The following is a 13,220-nucleotide window of genomic DNA, read 5'->3' on the forward strand; positions in this document are numbered from 1 at the left end:
AACTATTTTGGCTGAAGTCCGCAGAGACTTGAAAAAGATGGGCTTTGGCATGCATCTGGAAAATCAATGATCCTTTGAGTCCAAGAGTAGAAGCTGAACACGAGGCAGTGCCGTTCTTTGAGAATTTGACAAGAACTTAATGCAATGCTGTTCCATAGACTTGCAAAGGCCTTTTTTGGCCAGTTCTTTTATTTTTAAACTGAGAAGTTAAACTGTTTTCTTGTAAGATGTGCAATTTTACTTTCACGTGGCCAAGAAAATCCTTCGGGTCTCAATCGTCCAAATATTTTGTTCCTCCCCCAGCCAGCCACTCCTGCCCCTTCCTCAATTTGGGATTCTTGGCTGCAAGCCAAGGTTATTAGCATGGATGTGTATGCTTTCGGTCTTAAAAAAAGACGAAGAAGCCAAAACTTTGGACGTGGGCGTTCCTTCCAGTAAACGTACTGGCTGGAATATTTGGAGAAGGTGAATGTGTGTGTGTGTGGGGAAACAATAGATGGGAGAGAGGAAAATATATTGGGGGACTTGGTGGGGGGATCACCAGCAAAGTGTTTGTGCTATTTTCCAATTCAGCACAGCCAAAGGCATAACCTCCAAGAATGTGCAGCAACAAATAAGGACATGCTTGTAAGTTGTAATACCTTTAATCTCACATAAAGAATAATTTCTTGAGGTTACTTCTCCCCTCTCTCCACTATTACACATTGCTGAAGACTAGGGATGGCTCAGGTGCCCCATTCCATTCAGGAATCTGGTGGAACCCCCTCCCACTCCCCTGAGCCCTGCTTACCAAGCCCCTGCCACCACTTGCCCCCTGCCCATGCTCAGCAAGCAGCAGCAATTGCAAAAATGTGCATACTTGTGTATGCATGAAAATGTGCATTTTGTGTATATTTGTGAATGTGGAAATGCACATTTTTGCTAATGTGCATATTTGCGCATGCACAAAAATGTGCATATTTGTGGAAATATGCATTGTCACACATACACGTATTCACAAAACTTAGCATCTTCGCACATATACAAGTATTTGCATTTTTCACAATTGCCATTTTTTTAAATGGCAACTGCAGAGCTCGATGAGGCCGCCGGGATGAGTACAGGCGGCTTGCTGAGCATGGGAGGGCCTCAGACCCAGTCCGGGGACCAGCAAGTAGGGGCAGGGGCGGGGTGGATGCCTGGAGAACCTGTACAGGGGTGGGTTTGCACATCCCTATTGAAGACTGTATGTGATCTGCTATATACTGCATTCATTTACTCTGCTCTCTGTAGGTTTAACAGCCTAGATGGTGTTAGTTTGAGGGGGGTAACACCCCCCCCCCCACACACACACACACCTAATTGTCCTATAATCTGTTATCATCAGTTCAATATATACCTCAGCGTTTCACAGCATTTTGCAGTAGCTGCAAGGTTGGCCAGGATGCATGACAGGGGCTTTTCCTGGGTGACTTCCCATTTTTGAAACTCCCTCCCTAGAGATGTTTGACTACACAATGCCCAGATGGGCACTGAAGACATTGTTTTAGTTCACTCATGATGTATGGCAGGGCCGGGGTGCTGGAAAGTGGAAACCCCAGGCAGTGCTACCACAAGTGAAAGATGCAGGGGTTTGGCGGGCTGTCAGAAATGACTTGGCAGCCCACTTGTGGCCCCCAAGACAGCACATTTTGCACCCCTGGTTTAGGGGGTGTTTAAATTCTTGCTCTTGCTAATTTTGGAACTTTTTAATTGCTATCAAACTGATGTTTTGCTGTTCTGCTGCTCGTTTAGAGGGTTAGAGTTGTGGATCATTTTTAACTGGATTCATGGTTTTAATGTTTGGATACTTAATCGTACCATTGTTTTATGGTGATCGTTTTTTGATTGCACACCACTTTGAAAGGGCTTTGATCCTAACAAGCAGCATAGAAATCTTTAAACTAAATCAATAAAATGTCAGGCTGTGCAGTGCATGGTGCCTTTGGATTGAATCCTGTGCATATTTAGACTGGAAAAAGTCCTGCAGCTCCCAGCATTCCCCAGCCAGCCATGTTGTAGGACTTTTTTCTGTCTAAACATGCCTAGGGTTGCACCCTTAATGTACCTCATGGGCAAGATGCATCTACATACACCCCTACTCAGAGTTTTAAGTTCTACTGAGCTTAACTGGGCTGTCAACTCATGCAAGCAGAGCCAGTTGAGGAATTCAGTCTTTACAAATTCCCATGCACACTAACCTGTTCCTCACCTCTCAAACTATTGCACAGATTGGAACTTGCCTACCGGCTTTCTTATTTCCAGAAGTTTCCTTCCTCCAACGCAAGAAATCTCTGAAAAAAACTTTTAAAAAAATGCATTTTAAAATATACCGTTTAGGTAAAATACATTTATAAATCTGTATTTTAAAATGGATGTAAACATGAATTTTTGTGCAGAATTCTTATTCTCTCCTCCCCTGGGGCTCCTTAAGATCTGTGTGCCCTGAGGGAATACAGAAGAGGGGAAGCCCAGGTCAGGAAGCTATTCCATCTGCTCCTGAAGAGACTTTCAGTTGGTCTGAGAGAACTATATCTGGTGTTCATTTGGTGTGTTGGTGTGTTTGGGGGGGGAGTGTTTGTTTCCTTCTGTATTTAAAAATTGTAAAACACCTTGGGTGCCTTGGCAGAAAGGCGGTATACAAATGTATCAAATAAATACATAATAATAAATATATTTCGCAAATTACTGCAGAAATAGGATGGAATGGACTTCTGGGTGAACCCATGTGAAAGTGACACAGAGCAGAAATAGACTGGGTCGTCCATTCCACCTAGGCAGTCAACGCTAACAGAATGCTAATGAGCCATTCTCCAAAGTAAGGGGAGTGATCAGGGGACTGGAAACAAAGCCCTATGAGGAGTAGGGATGGACGAAAGGGACTTACCTGGTCCTGCAGCTTGCTTCGCGGTGGGGGGGAGGCGCTTCGGTTCTCCCCCCGAAGTTCAGGCGAGGGGGGGGAGGCACCCCGCCTTGTCCGGCCGAAATTCAGGCCGGGGGGGAGGCGCCCCATCCCTCGCTGCCGAAATTCAGGCCAGGGAGGAGCGCCCCGTCTACCCAGCCACGAAAAAAAAAAAAGTAAAGTAAAAAAAACAAACACACACCCGTGATAGGCTACGTAACGATTTACATAGCCTATCACAGTTAGATTTCCAAAGTCAGCCGTGATAGGCTACGTAAATCGTCACGTAGCCTATCACGGGTGTGTGTGTGTTTTTTTACTTTCCTTTTTTATTTTGCAATGGCGGCGGCAGCCGGTCAGAACACCGGCCGCCGCCGCCACCCCCACCGAAACGCTGCCGGGACCTGCCGCCGAGAGGGACATTTGCACGAGGTAAGTCCCATCCCGGGGGGGGGGCGGGGGGCCGGCGGAGAATTTCACCACCAATTTCGGGGGTCCGAATGCGTTGGCATTCGGCCTCCCGGAGATTTGTGGAGAAATTCTCCGCCATCCCTAAAGGAGAGACGGAAAGAACTGGGCATGTTTGGCCTTGAGAAGAGAAGACTGAGGGGAGATAGGAGAGCGCTCTTCAAGGACTTGAAAGGTTGTCACAGAGAGGAAAGCCAGGATCTCTTCTCGATCATCCCAGAATGCAGGACACGGAAGAATGGGCTGAAGTGACAGGAAGCCAGATTCCGTCTGAACATCAGGAAAAACTTCCTGACTGTTAGAGCACTATGACAATGGAACCAATTCCCTAGGGAGGTGGTGGGCTCTCCCACGCTGGAGACGTTCAAGACGAGGCTGGACAGCCATCTGTCAGAGATGTTCTGACTTGGATTCCTGCACTGAGCAGGGCGTTGGACTCGATGGTCTTCTAGGCCCCTTCCAACCCCACTATTCTATGATTCTATGATTTACCAGGGACAGGGACCAGAGCACAGGGACTGTCCATGTTAAATAGGGACAGGTGGTATGAATGTTACTCTGGCATTGGTATTTAGTGGCTTTGGGGTAGGGATGGATTGGTAGGGATGGATGCAGCAGTCTCATTTCCAGTCAAAGTCAATTTCAGTCATAAGTCTCTTCTGTTTTCCCATCACTTTGCAGTTTTTACCATAAAGAAATGTGCTTTTATTTGGATATTCAGCTTTCCCTAGCACACATATTTCCCCCTAACACACACATCTTAGTACACAACTTTTCTTTTCACACACATTTCTGTATGCAGCGTTTGAGCTGAGAAGTGCATCGCGTAATTCAACGAAGTGCGCAGTCCGCAGTATGATGGCATTCCACACTGCAGATTAGTTCAGGAAATGCGAATTAGGTTCATTTCCCTAAAAAATGCAGACCACATTGAATTCTCCTCAGTGCCTACTTATCAGTCATTCTAGTTGCCACCTCCAGCTTTGAAACTCATTTAACTCACTTTTTTTTCCCCAGAAGCCCCATAAGCGGGAAAGCCAGAAATGAGCTTTTTTTTTTTTTTCCTTTTTAACAAAACAAAATTGCGGCTCCCACAGTTTAAGCAGCTGCAGCTTGAGCCAGAAGAGCAAAGCTGCATTTTACAGAACCCAAAGTACAAACCACCAAAAGCATCAATAGCCACTTAAAACACGCACGCACACAAGCAAGCAACTTGTCCTCTGGCCCCATTCTTTAATTTGCTTCCCCCCATTTCCCCCAAGAAATGGATTTGATTATGCCATACCACCTTCCTGACCTGGTACACTTTTGTGAAGGGAGAGAACAGTGGCTTCTTTAGCTGGCTTTCTGCCACTGGCGGATGGCTAACCTCAACCCCGTGCGGACAAAGCACACACGGCACGTTCCAAGATAAAGAGAGCCATGTTGTGCATTCGCTACTCACACTGATTAAACTTTGGCGAGATGTTGTAAGCCTCCCAAGAATGAGATTAGGGAGTGGGGGGGGCGGTCTGGCTGTATAGTAGAGCAGAATAGTAAGAACAGGCAGGGAGGAAGAGGAGGAGGAGGGGAGGAGGAGGAGGAGAGGAGGAGGAGAAGAAGAGGATCAGCTCAAGACTTACCAGAGGTGGTCAACCTCTGTACTGGGCTGTACTGAAGTGAAAGACAAGATGCACCCTGCCCCCCGGCAATTTCATGAATAGAAGACTGTCAGTAGGGATTCACTCCATCAAAGGTTTTCCTAGATTTACCTCCTGTAACTGGATGCAGACATGAACACAATTTCAGGCCGGAAATACGCACGTTGCCATGCATTCTGTGAAACGGATACATTGCCATGCATCAGTTAACCTGCACGCACTTGAAAACTGCACAGAGAAACCTGCGTCCATTTCTACGATGCACGCATCTTGGTCTATGGTTGCATGAAAACAAACATGTCTACATTGGGAAAAGGTGTATGGAATAGGGATCGACAGATTCACCCGCGCCCAGCTTCGTTGGGCACTCGCTGAGCCGCCGCCCGCCCGCCCAGCCCTCCTCGTGGCGCCGCGTGAGCCTCATCACAGCCCGGTGAGCGCCCAATGAAGCTTTGGGGTGCTGTTGCACTCATGTCCTATTTGTGGGTTTCCCATGGGAAACTGATTGGCCACTGTGTGAACAGAATGCAGGACTAGATGGACGCCTAGCCTAATCCAGCATGGCTCTTCTTATGTTCTTATGTTCTAAAACAAAGGAACACACTGCCTGTGAGTAACTTATGGAATATACTGCCACATGACAATAAAAAAGCAAAACAAAATGCAGCAGTGGGAAACAAAGATAATTTGTAGAGACATGGAATTATTTTAAAAATAATTGTTGTGATGGAGTGTCACCACAAAGTCTTGCAGAAGCCCCGAGGTTCGAGTTTTTCAAATCTGTGCAGTGTTCTTTTCATTCTGCCTTTCTCTCTTTCCACATTCAAGGTCACCCTGACGTGGAACAGCCATGCAAACCCGATGTCAGAACTTGGAGCCCCAATTCGGTTGTCATCAAGCAGACAGTCCCGCCGGCCTGCCCTGAACCCCAGGGCTGCTATTTGGAGCTAGAGTTCCAGTATCCTGTGATCCCAGAGTCTCTGACCATCTGGGTGACCTATGTATCCCCTGAATGGGACTCTGAAGAAGCCATAAATGACATCAAGCTCTTGATGGTCAGTGGGCAAAACATCTCCCTCGGGCCTCAGAACTTTTTCTGTGACATCCCCATGACCATCAGGATGGACTCAAAGAAGGTGGATGAGGAAATTTATGGCATCCAGATTTACACCTTGGATGAGTTCTTGGAGATCGATGCTGCCATGATAAGCTCGGTCCCAGAGAGCAGACAGTGTGCCAATTGCCGGCCCATCCACTACAAAGTGGTCCGGGACCCTCCCTTTCAGAAGGGCTCATCTGTCACCATCTCGGACCTCAGCCGGAAATTCGTGGACACGTAAGTATCGGAAGCCAAAGTCATGGGGAAAATGCTTACTTGTATCTCTTGCTTGGAGCTTGGACTTGACAACACTTTTAAGAAATCATTGCAATTATCACTACAAGTCCTGATGCTGCAGCTGTTTGTTTGTTTGTTTATTTCTATACCACCCAATAGCCAAAGCTCTCTGGGGGGTTCACAGAAATTAAAACCACAAAGTGCAGCATCAAACAATATAAAATATGAAAGCGTAAAACCACAATCTAACAGTACAACCAGAATAAAACCTAGCAGCAATGTAGAGATTTAAAATACAGATTTAAAACACCAAAGCCAAAAGATTAGGAAGCTAAAATGCTAAAACACTGGGAAAATCAAAAAGTCTTCACCTGACGCTGGAAGGGGTACAACGTAGGTGCCAGGCGAACCTCTCCAGGGAACTCATTCCACAGCCAGTGTGCCACAGCAGAAAAGGCCCTCCTCCTAATCACCACCCACCTCACTGCCTTTGGTGGGGGCTCATGGAGAAGGACCGCTGAGGATGATCTTAGGGTCTGGGCAGGCACATATGGGAGGAGGCGATCCTTCAGATGACCCGGCCCCAAGCCGTTAATGGCTTTGAATGTTAATGCCATCGCTTTGAATTGGGCCTGGAAATGGACTGGCAGCCAGTGTAGCTGGAAAAGTACTGGCGTAATGTGATCTCATTGGCCAGTACTGTCAACAGTCTCGCTGCCCTATTTTGGACTAGCTGAAGTTTCCGGACTGTTTTCAAAGGCAGCCCCACGTATAATGCACTGTGTTATTTGTAAATGTATGAGTCATCTTCTGGCCCCATACTGGCCCCCGAGGTGATTTACTGTTAAAACTGGATGCTACGAACATACACACTATGATGACAACACCAGCTACTAGTACTATTACTATTGCAACAATAGTATATTGTTGCAATATTGCATTTTGTACCTGCGACAAAATGTATCGCAGTGGGGGCTCGCTCCTGTTCAGTGTTGCAGCCAGCCAGCCAGCCATGTCCTTTTCCAAGGTACACCATTCCATTCCCCACTCCTCCCATTTTGTATTCCCCACCACCACCGACAGTCATTGAGAATTCTGTACCCACTGAACATACTCAGTACTCATTTGGCAGTTCTGGGTCTCCCTCTCCTTTAGGCTTCTTTGCCTAAAAAAAAAAGGATAATCCTGCAATCTTTAGGATTCCCCCAAGGGTGCTGATACGTCCTGCTTGTGTATGGATGGCACTGTTTTGGCTATGTAAGAAGAACAGCGATGACGAGGATGAGTATTGATACTCCTACTACAGAATCATACAATATCTGTGTAACTCGATGGGCATCCAACCGCAAAAGCAGAATTGAACGGATCACATTTTCCTAAGCTCATTGGGAATCCAATCTGACAGGGGATGACCATCACCCTTCCCCAGTCTGTACTTGGACTAAACATCTGGAGAGAACCAGTTTGGGAAAGGCTGATTGATGTATGTGATATTTCTGATGTAGGAAGCTGCCTTATATTGACTGAACCATTTAGCTCAGTGCTATCAACACAGACCGGCAGCGGCTCTCCAGGTTTCAGAATGGGCAAGAGTCTTTCCCAGTTATAGAATCATAGAATAGTAGGGTTGGAAGGGGCCTGCAAGGCCATCGAGTCCAACCCCCTGCTCAGTGCAGGAATCCAAGACAGAGCATCCCCGACAGGTGGCCGTCCAGCCTCGTCTTGAATGCCTCCAGTGTGGGACAGCTCACCACCTCCCGAGGGAATTAGTTCCATTGTCGTATTACTCTAACAGTCAGGAAGTTTTTCTTGATGTTCAGCCGGAATCTGGCTTCCTGTAACTTGAGCCCATTATCCCGTGACCTGCACTCCGGGATGATCGAGAAGAGATCCTGGCCTTCTTCTCTGTGACAACCTTTCAACTACACTTGTAGTATGCTGTAACTTAGCTCAGGAAATGCAGTGGAGGGAGTCAGTCACCTGGGGATTTATTCAAAGAGAGCAGTAGAAATCTGCATAAAAAATGAAGAAACATAGCTTAATCTAACCTAGGGATTTCTGTCAATGGGATATCCCGTTCTTTTTTGACCCGACAGAGTTCTATGGCACGTATGGCTCGATCTTTGTTTGCAGGCCAAGCTGCAAATGTTTCCCTAAACTCTGGGAACTTTTTTTGTGCCTTTTATGTCACGGGTTTCACAATTTGCCCACGCTTCTGAGCACCGTGAGCAAGTTGCGGCTGAATTGGTGCAAATTCAGCCAAATTAGTGCAAAGCTGGCCACACTTTGCCCAAATTGCTCAGAACTTTGCGCAGATTGCTCAGAAATGTGTGCAAATCCCAGAACCTGCAGGGGAAAAATGTGCAAAATGCCCGGAAAATCCACAAGCTGGCCCAATTTGCTGCGGACCGAGTCGGACACCACAGTGAGAACTGGAATGACGTCTGGAGGGGCGAACCTAGGAAAATTCACCCCGCAAATGAATTTCTCCAAGATCTTAATCCTGGACACTGAACATCCTGGGGCGGGACAGCCTGATGTTTTCATATTTACCTAAAAGGTCCAAATTTGATAAGAGGAGAGGCACTGGGGGACTTGGAGTTTAACCTCCCCCCTTCAATACACCTTCCCTGACATAAAATACACAGGTGCCTGCTGTGGTACTAAGAGCAGCTTGAGGATCGGACAGGTTAAATCAGTGAAATGGCAGAGGGGGGAGGGTTAAACCTCCCCCCCCCCAAGCTGTCACTCCAATCAGATCTGGAACTACCTGTGGCTGGTTTTAGATAAAACATGAAAATGTTGGGAGATCGGATGATGGGAACTTCCACAGCTCATCTGGTTCAACCCTTGGCCTTGGGAAGGCACTCCACACATGTGCAGAGGCACCCAGATATTGCTTCCCTTTCTCATAGGCCAACAACCTGCATATGGGGCCAGGATGTAGGATTGGAAAATAGGGAATGGATCAAAAAAGCTGGGATCCTCTGTGTTTGTGCAGAGGGCGTTTTCTCCATCACCTAATACGGTGTGCAGCTTTTGAACCTTGGAGTAAGCGCTTCTGAGGCCAGCCTGTATGAGATTGTAACTGTCACTTATGATGTGGTTGAGACCTTCCAGGGGTGAATTATTCAAGACAAACAGCCAATTCCTACTGGGATCAGTGCCTGAATGGGTACTTAGTCCAGCTAGAATATATTTATTTACAGCATTTATATACTGCCCCACATCTAGACAGATCCTGGAGCAGTGAAGAATAAAAGATTCAAAGATAAGAAAGAAGAATAAAACTCAATGTAAAAATTATTATTATTATCATTATTAATTAAAAACAAAACTGTATTCCAATAAAACCATGGCTGGTCAGTCAACGAAGGCTTCCTGAAAAAAGGTGCTTGCAGGAGGCACCAAAAACAGCACGATGTTGGCAGGGGCTTGACCTCCAGAGGTCAGGAGTTCCATGGGAAGGGGGCCACCACACTAAAGGCTCTTCTCCAGGTGGACTCCAGTCAGGCCATAGGTCCATATGGAACCACCAGGAGCATGCCTTCTGATGACCTCAGTGACCAGGCAGGCTGGTAAGGGAGAAGGAGTTCTCTCAGGTATCCGGTCCCAAGTTGTTTGGCTTTGTACACTAGTACCGAAACCTTAAACCTGGCCCAGTAGTGAATGGTCAGCCAGTGCAGTTCCCTCAGCAAAGGAGCTGCATGCTGAAAAGGGGCAGCTCCTGACAATAGATGCCTCCGGGAAGCTCACTAACAGGGCATAAGGGGAAGAGCCCTCCCCTACTGTTTGTCTCCAGCATCTCATATGTTCACAGACAGACTACCACTGACCATGGCAGTCCCATTTAGCTATCCTCTTTGAGTTTGTCCATTATCCTTTGAAAGCCATCTAAGGGCTGGATTAGGGCTGACATTAATCCATATCGTTGTCTCTCTTGTATTTTTTTTTCCTTTTCAAAAAGCAGCCATGGGGGTAGGGTGGAGTAAGTCTGGATTGGGACTGCTCTAGATCTCTCCCCTGCCACCAGCTCCTAATTGAAACAAAAGAAAACACACACACACAAGAGACGAGAATGTACAAAGATCGCTGTGTTGGGCAAGACAAAAATTCTAAAAGAAAAATGTTCCAATCGATATTAGCATAATACCTTCATTACAATGCAAAAATCGAAGGAAGAAGAACAATGAGGAGAAGACAAACATTATGGTTAAAGAATCTGAGGGAATGATTTAACCGTACTTCTATACAATTATTTAGAGCCGCGTCATCAAAAACAAACAATAGCTGTAATGATCGCTAACCTCCGATAAGAGATGGCACCTGAAGAAGAAAATCTCAAAAAGGTCTCAGAATACTGTTTTCAGAGCTTTTTGCCTGATGAAGTGTTCTGAAGAACTCAAAAGCTTGCACAGTGTTTTGTGACCTTTATTAGGTTTTGTGACCTAATAAAGATATTATACTAATATGGATTTGAGCACTTTTCTTTTAGAATGAGTGGAATGTGTTTAACACCCTCTCTAGCTTGTCTATTAGCAGTGGTCACATCCTGTTCCATAAGTCAATTCTGCATTGCAAGAAATTCTCTCTTCCCGTCTGTCACAAATTAAGCGCCAAACGATTTCATTGTTCAATTCCAGGTTCTAGTGTTACGTGAGGGGGAAGAAGAATGTGCCCATTTTGAACGTGCTGCAATCGGAGCCGTGGCATTTCGGCTAAAACTGTCAGTCGGGGAGAAATTTAGAAGTTGCGCAATCTTTTCTTGTTAAGTGGAGAGAGTTGTGAGTTTTAAGGGAGGCAATGGACTGAAAATCAAATAATCGCCATGTGTCAGAAAGGAAAACGTTGTACCTGGTAGCCTTTAGAGATGTGAGAAATTGAAGCCCTGTGTTGTCTTGTAGGGAGTTATTTCTCTGCGGTGTTCTGTTTCATACCATATTTAGAACCTGGAGTAAATTCTAGGACACCTGAACATCCCCGAGGAATTTTATTTTATTTTTAATGGCATTTTCTTAGCTTGACTGAGGGAAGCAAGACATTACAAGCAGGCATGACTCAACAGCAATAATTTCTTTTCTGAAAGTTGGGAAAAGAATTTTTAAAAAAACTAGACAAAAAGTGCTGTAGAGTTTATGCGTGCATGCGTGTGTGTGTAAATTATATATATATATATATATATATATATATATTTATTTAATTAATTTCTATACCGCCCAATAGCTGAAGCTCTCTGGGCGGCTCACAAAAATATATCCTGTTAATCAGTGTTGTTCCATGTCCATCTTTGTGTTCCTCCCCACCCCCACCCACTACATTTAGTCAGCTGTCAGGTCTGACCCATTACTTAACAATTTCGGATCACTGCTGCATGTGCGATTTTTCTTTGCATCTCTTGCTTTATTTGGCCTGCCCTGTTTGGACCCCGGTATAAGATGAATTCTGCAAATCCTCATCTCTGTCTAGAGCAGAGTGCAATAAACTGGTCCTTCGGTTTGCTGTGGCTTATTTAATGAGGCCAGTTGCAAATTTGATGGTAATGGAGGAAATTGGCTCACTGGGGGTGGGGTGGGGGTTAGTGGGGTGGGGAGGAAGCCAGTGGAAATAGGTTCCGTCTGGTTTGTAAAAATCCATTGCTGCTGAGCCACAAGCAACTTCCTTGTAGGCACACTCCTAATGTGAAGTGGATTAGGTCAAGACACGAAGTCCCTCTAAAGGGAAACTTGATAGCATCTGCCATTGGAAGAGACACCTCATTCAACATTCATTCTCTGCATATACTCCCTGCCCTCCTTATTTACACGAGACATCTCTTACGGGTCCTCCCCTTGGTACATCACTGCCTCGGCTTTGTGTGGGGGAAGCCCTATTAAGTGTTGCCAGTGGGACTTGCTGGGGTTTCTCCTTTTTTTCCCTAGCAGTTGAGTCTGTGAGTGAGGAATGGTGGAATGCATCACATGTCTAGTGTGCATGCATCCAAGTCCATGTGCTTGGACACTAAGCAACCAGGCATTGCGCGAACACCATTGTGCATTGTGGGAAGGGTCATCATAGCTGCCGAGCACTAAACCGCCCGGTGTGTTTGTGGTCAGACAAAGAAGTCGATCTTTTAGTAAATAGCTTTTATAATGTGAATCAGTCAGACGGACCAACAGTGTTTTAGTTTATAGACTTCTTCAGCTTCTAGCAGCCTAGAGCTAAGATCTCTAATTAGCTTTGTACAATGCTATATAGTCTATGTGAAGTTGTTTTTGACTGGTGCACTCTTGTTATGAAAGTTGCAACGAAACTGGCATTAGCCCGCAGTACGAAATTTGAATAGCGTTTCTAGTTTTGCCTTCAGGGAGGGTCTTCCTCTAGGGACTTCTTGTAGAATACCTTACTTCCCAAAGTTGCACCTCCCTCTTGAACTGACATCTGATTCTGGCATCTGTCGCTCCCAACTCCTCCCTCCCCATGAGATCTTGTATTCCCACAGATGGCGAAGTTTCTGTTTGGCTTTGAACCAACTGATGAATTGTCATCTGGAGAGATTCCTCTCTTTCCCCGGTCTTCCTGTTCTATCTCCTGAAACCTTGGTAACTCCCCCACCACTTTGGCCTCTTCCTCACAGGACTCTAAGTCAGTTCCCACACTCTCTCAGGATGCTTCTGGAGAGGTGCTGGGCCCAATCCTTATAGTAGCTCAGTGGTGGAGCGCATGCTTTGTATACACAAGTTCCCAGTTCAGTCTTCAACACCTCCAGGTAGGGCTGGAAAAGACTCCCATTGAGAGCTGCTGCCAGTCCGTGTAAACAGTACTGACACAGATAGACCAATGATGTGACTTGGTGTCAGGGTGGACACTGAGCCCATAG

General features: G+C 46.0%; 1 protein-coding gene across 1 annotated transcript in view; it reads left to right on the forward strand.

Annotated features, from left to right (window-relative positions):
* Positions 1 to 13,220, forward strand: part of PAPPA (pappalysin 1) — a 295,498-nt gene that overhangs the window by 94,386 nt on the left and 187,892 nt on the right. The window contains exon 7 of the mRNA XM_084821073.1: positions 5,857 to 6,364. Coding sequence (XP_084677199.1) covers positions 5,857 to 6,364 — 508 coding nt within the window. The remainder of the gene's footprint in view (positions 1 to 5,856; positions 6,365 to 13,220) is intronic.

The sequence above is a fragment of the Heloderma suspectum genome, chromosome 14 (assembly GCF_057233095.1).
Source record: "Heloderma suspectum isolate Gila_16-S chromosome 14, 16-S_ref, whole genome shotgun sequence".
Classification (NCBI taxonomy): domain Eukaryota; kingdom Metazoa; phylum Chordata; class Lepidosauria; order Squamata; family Helodermatidae; genus Heloderma; species Heloderma suspectum.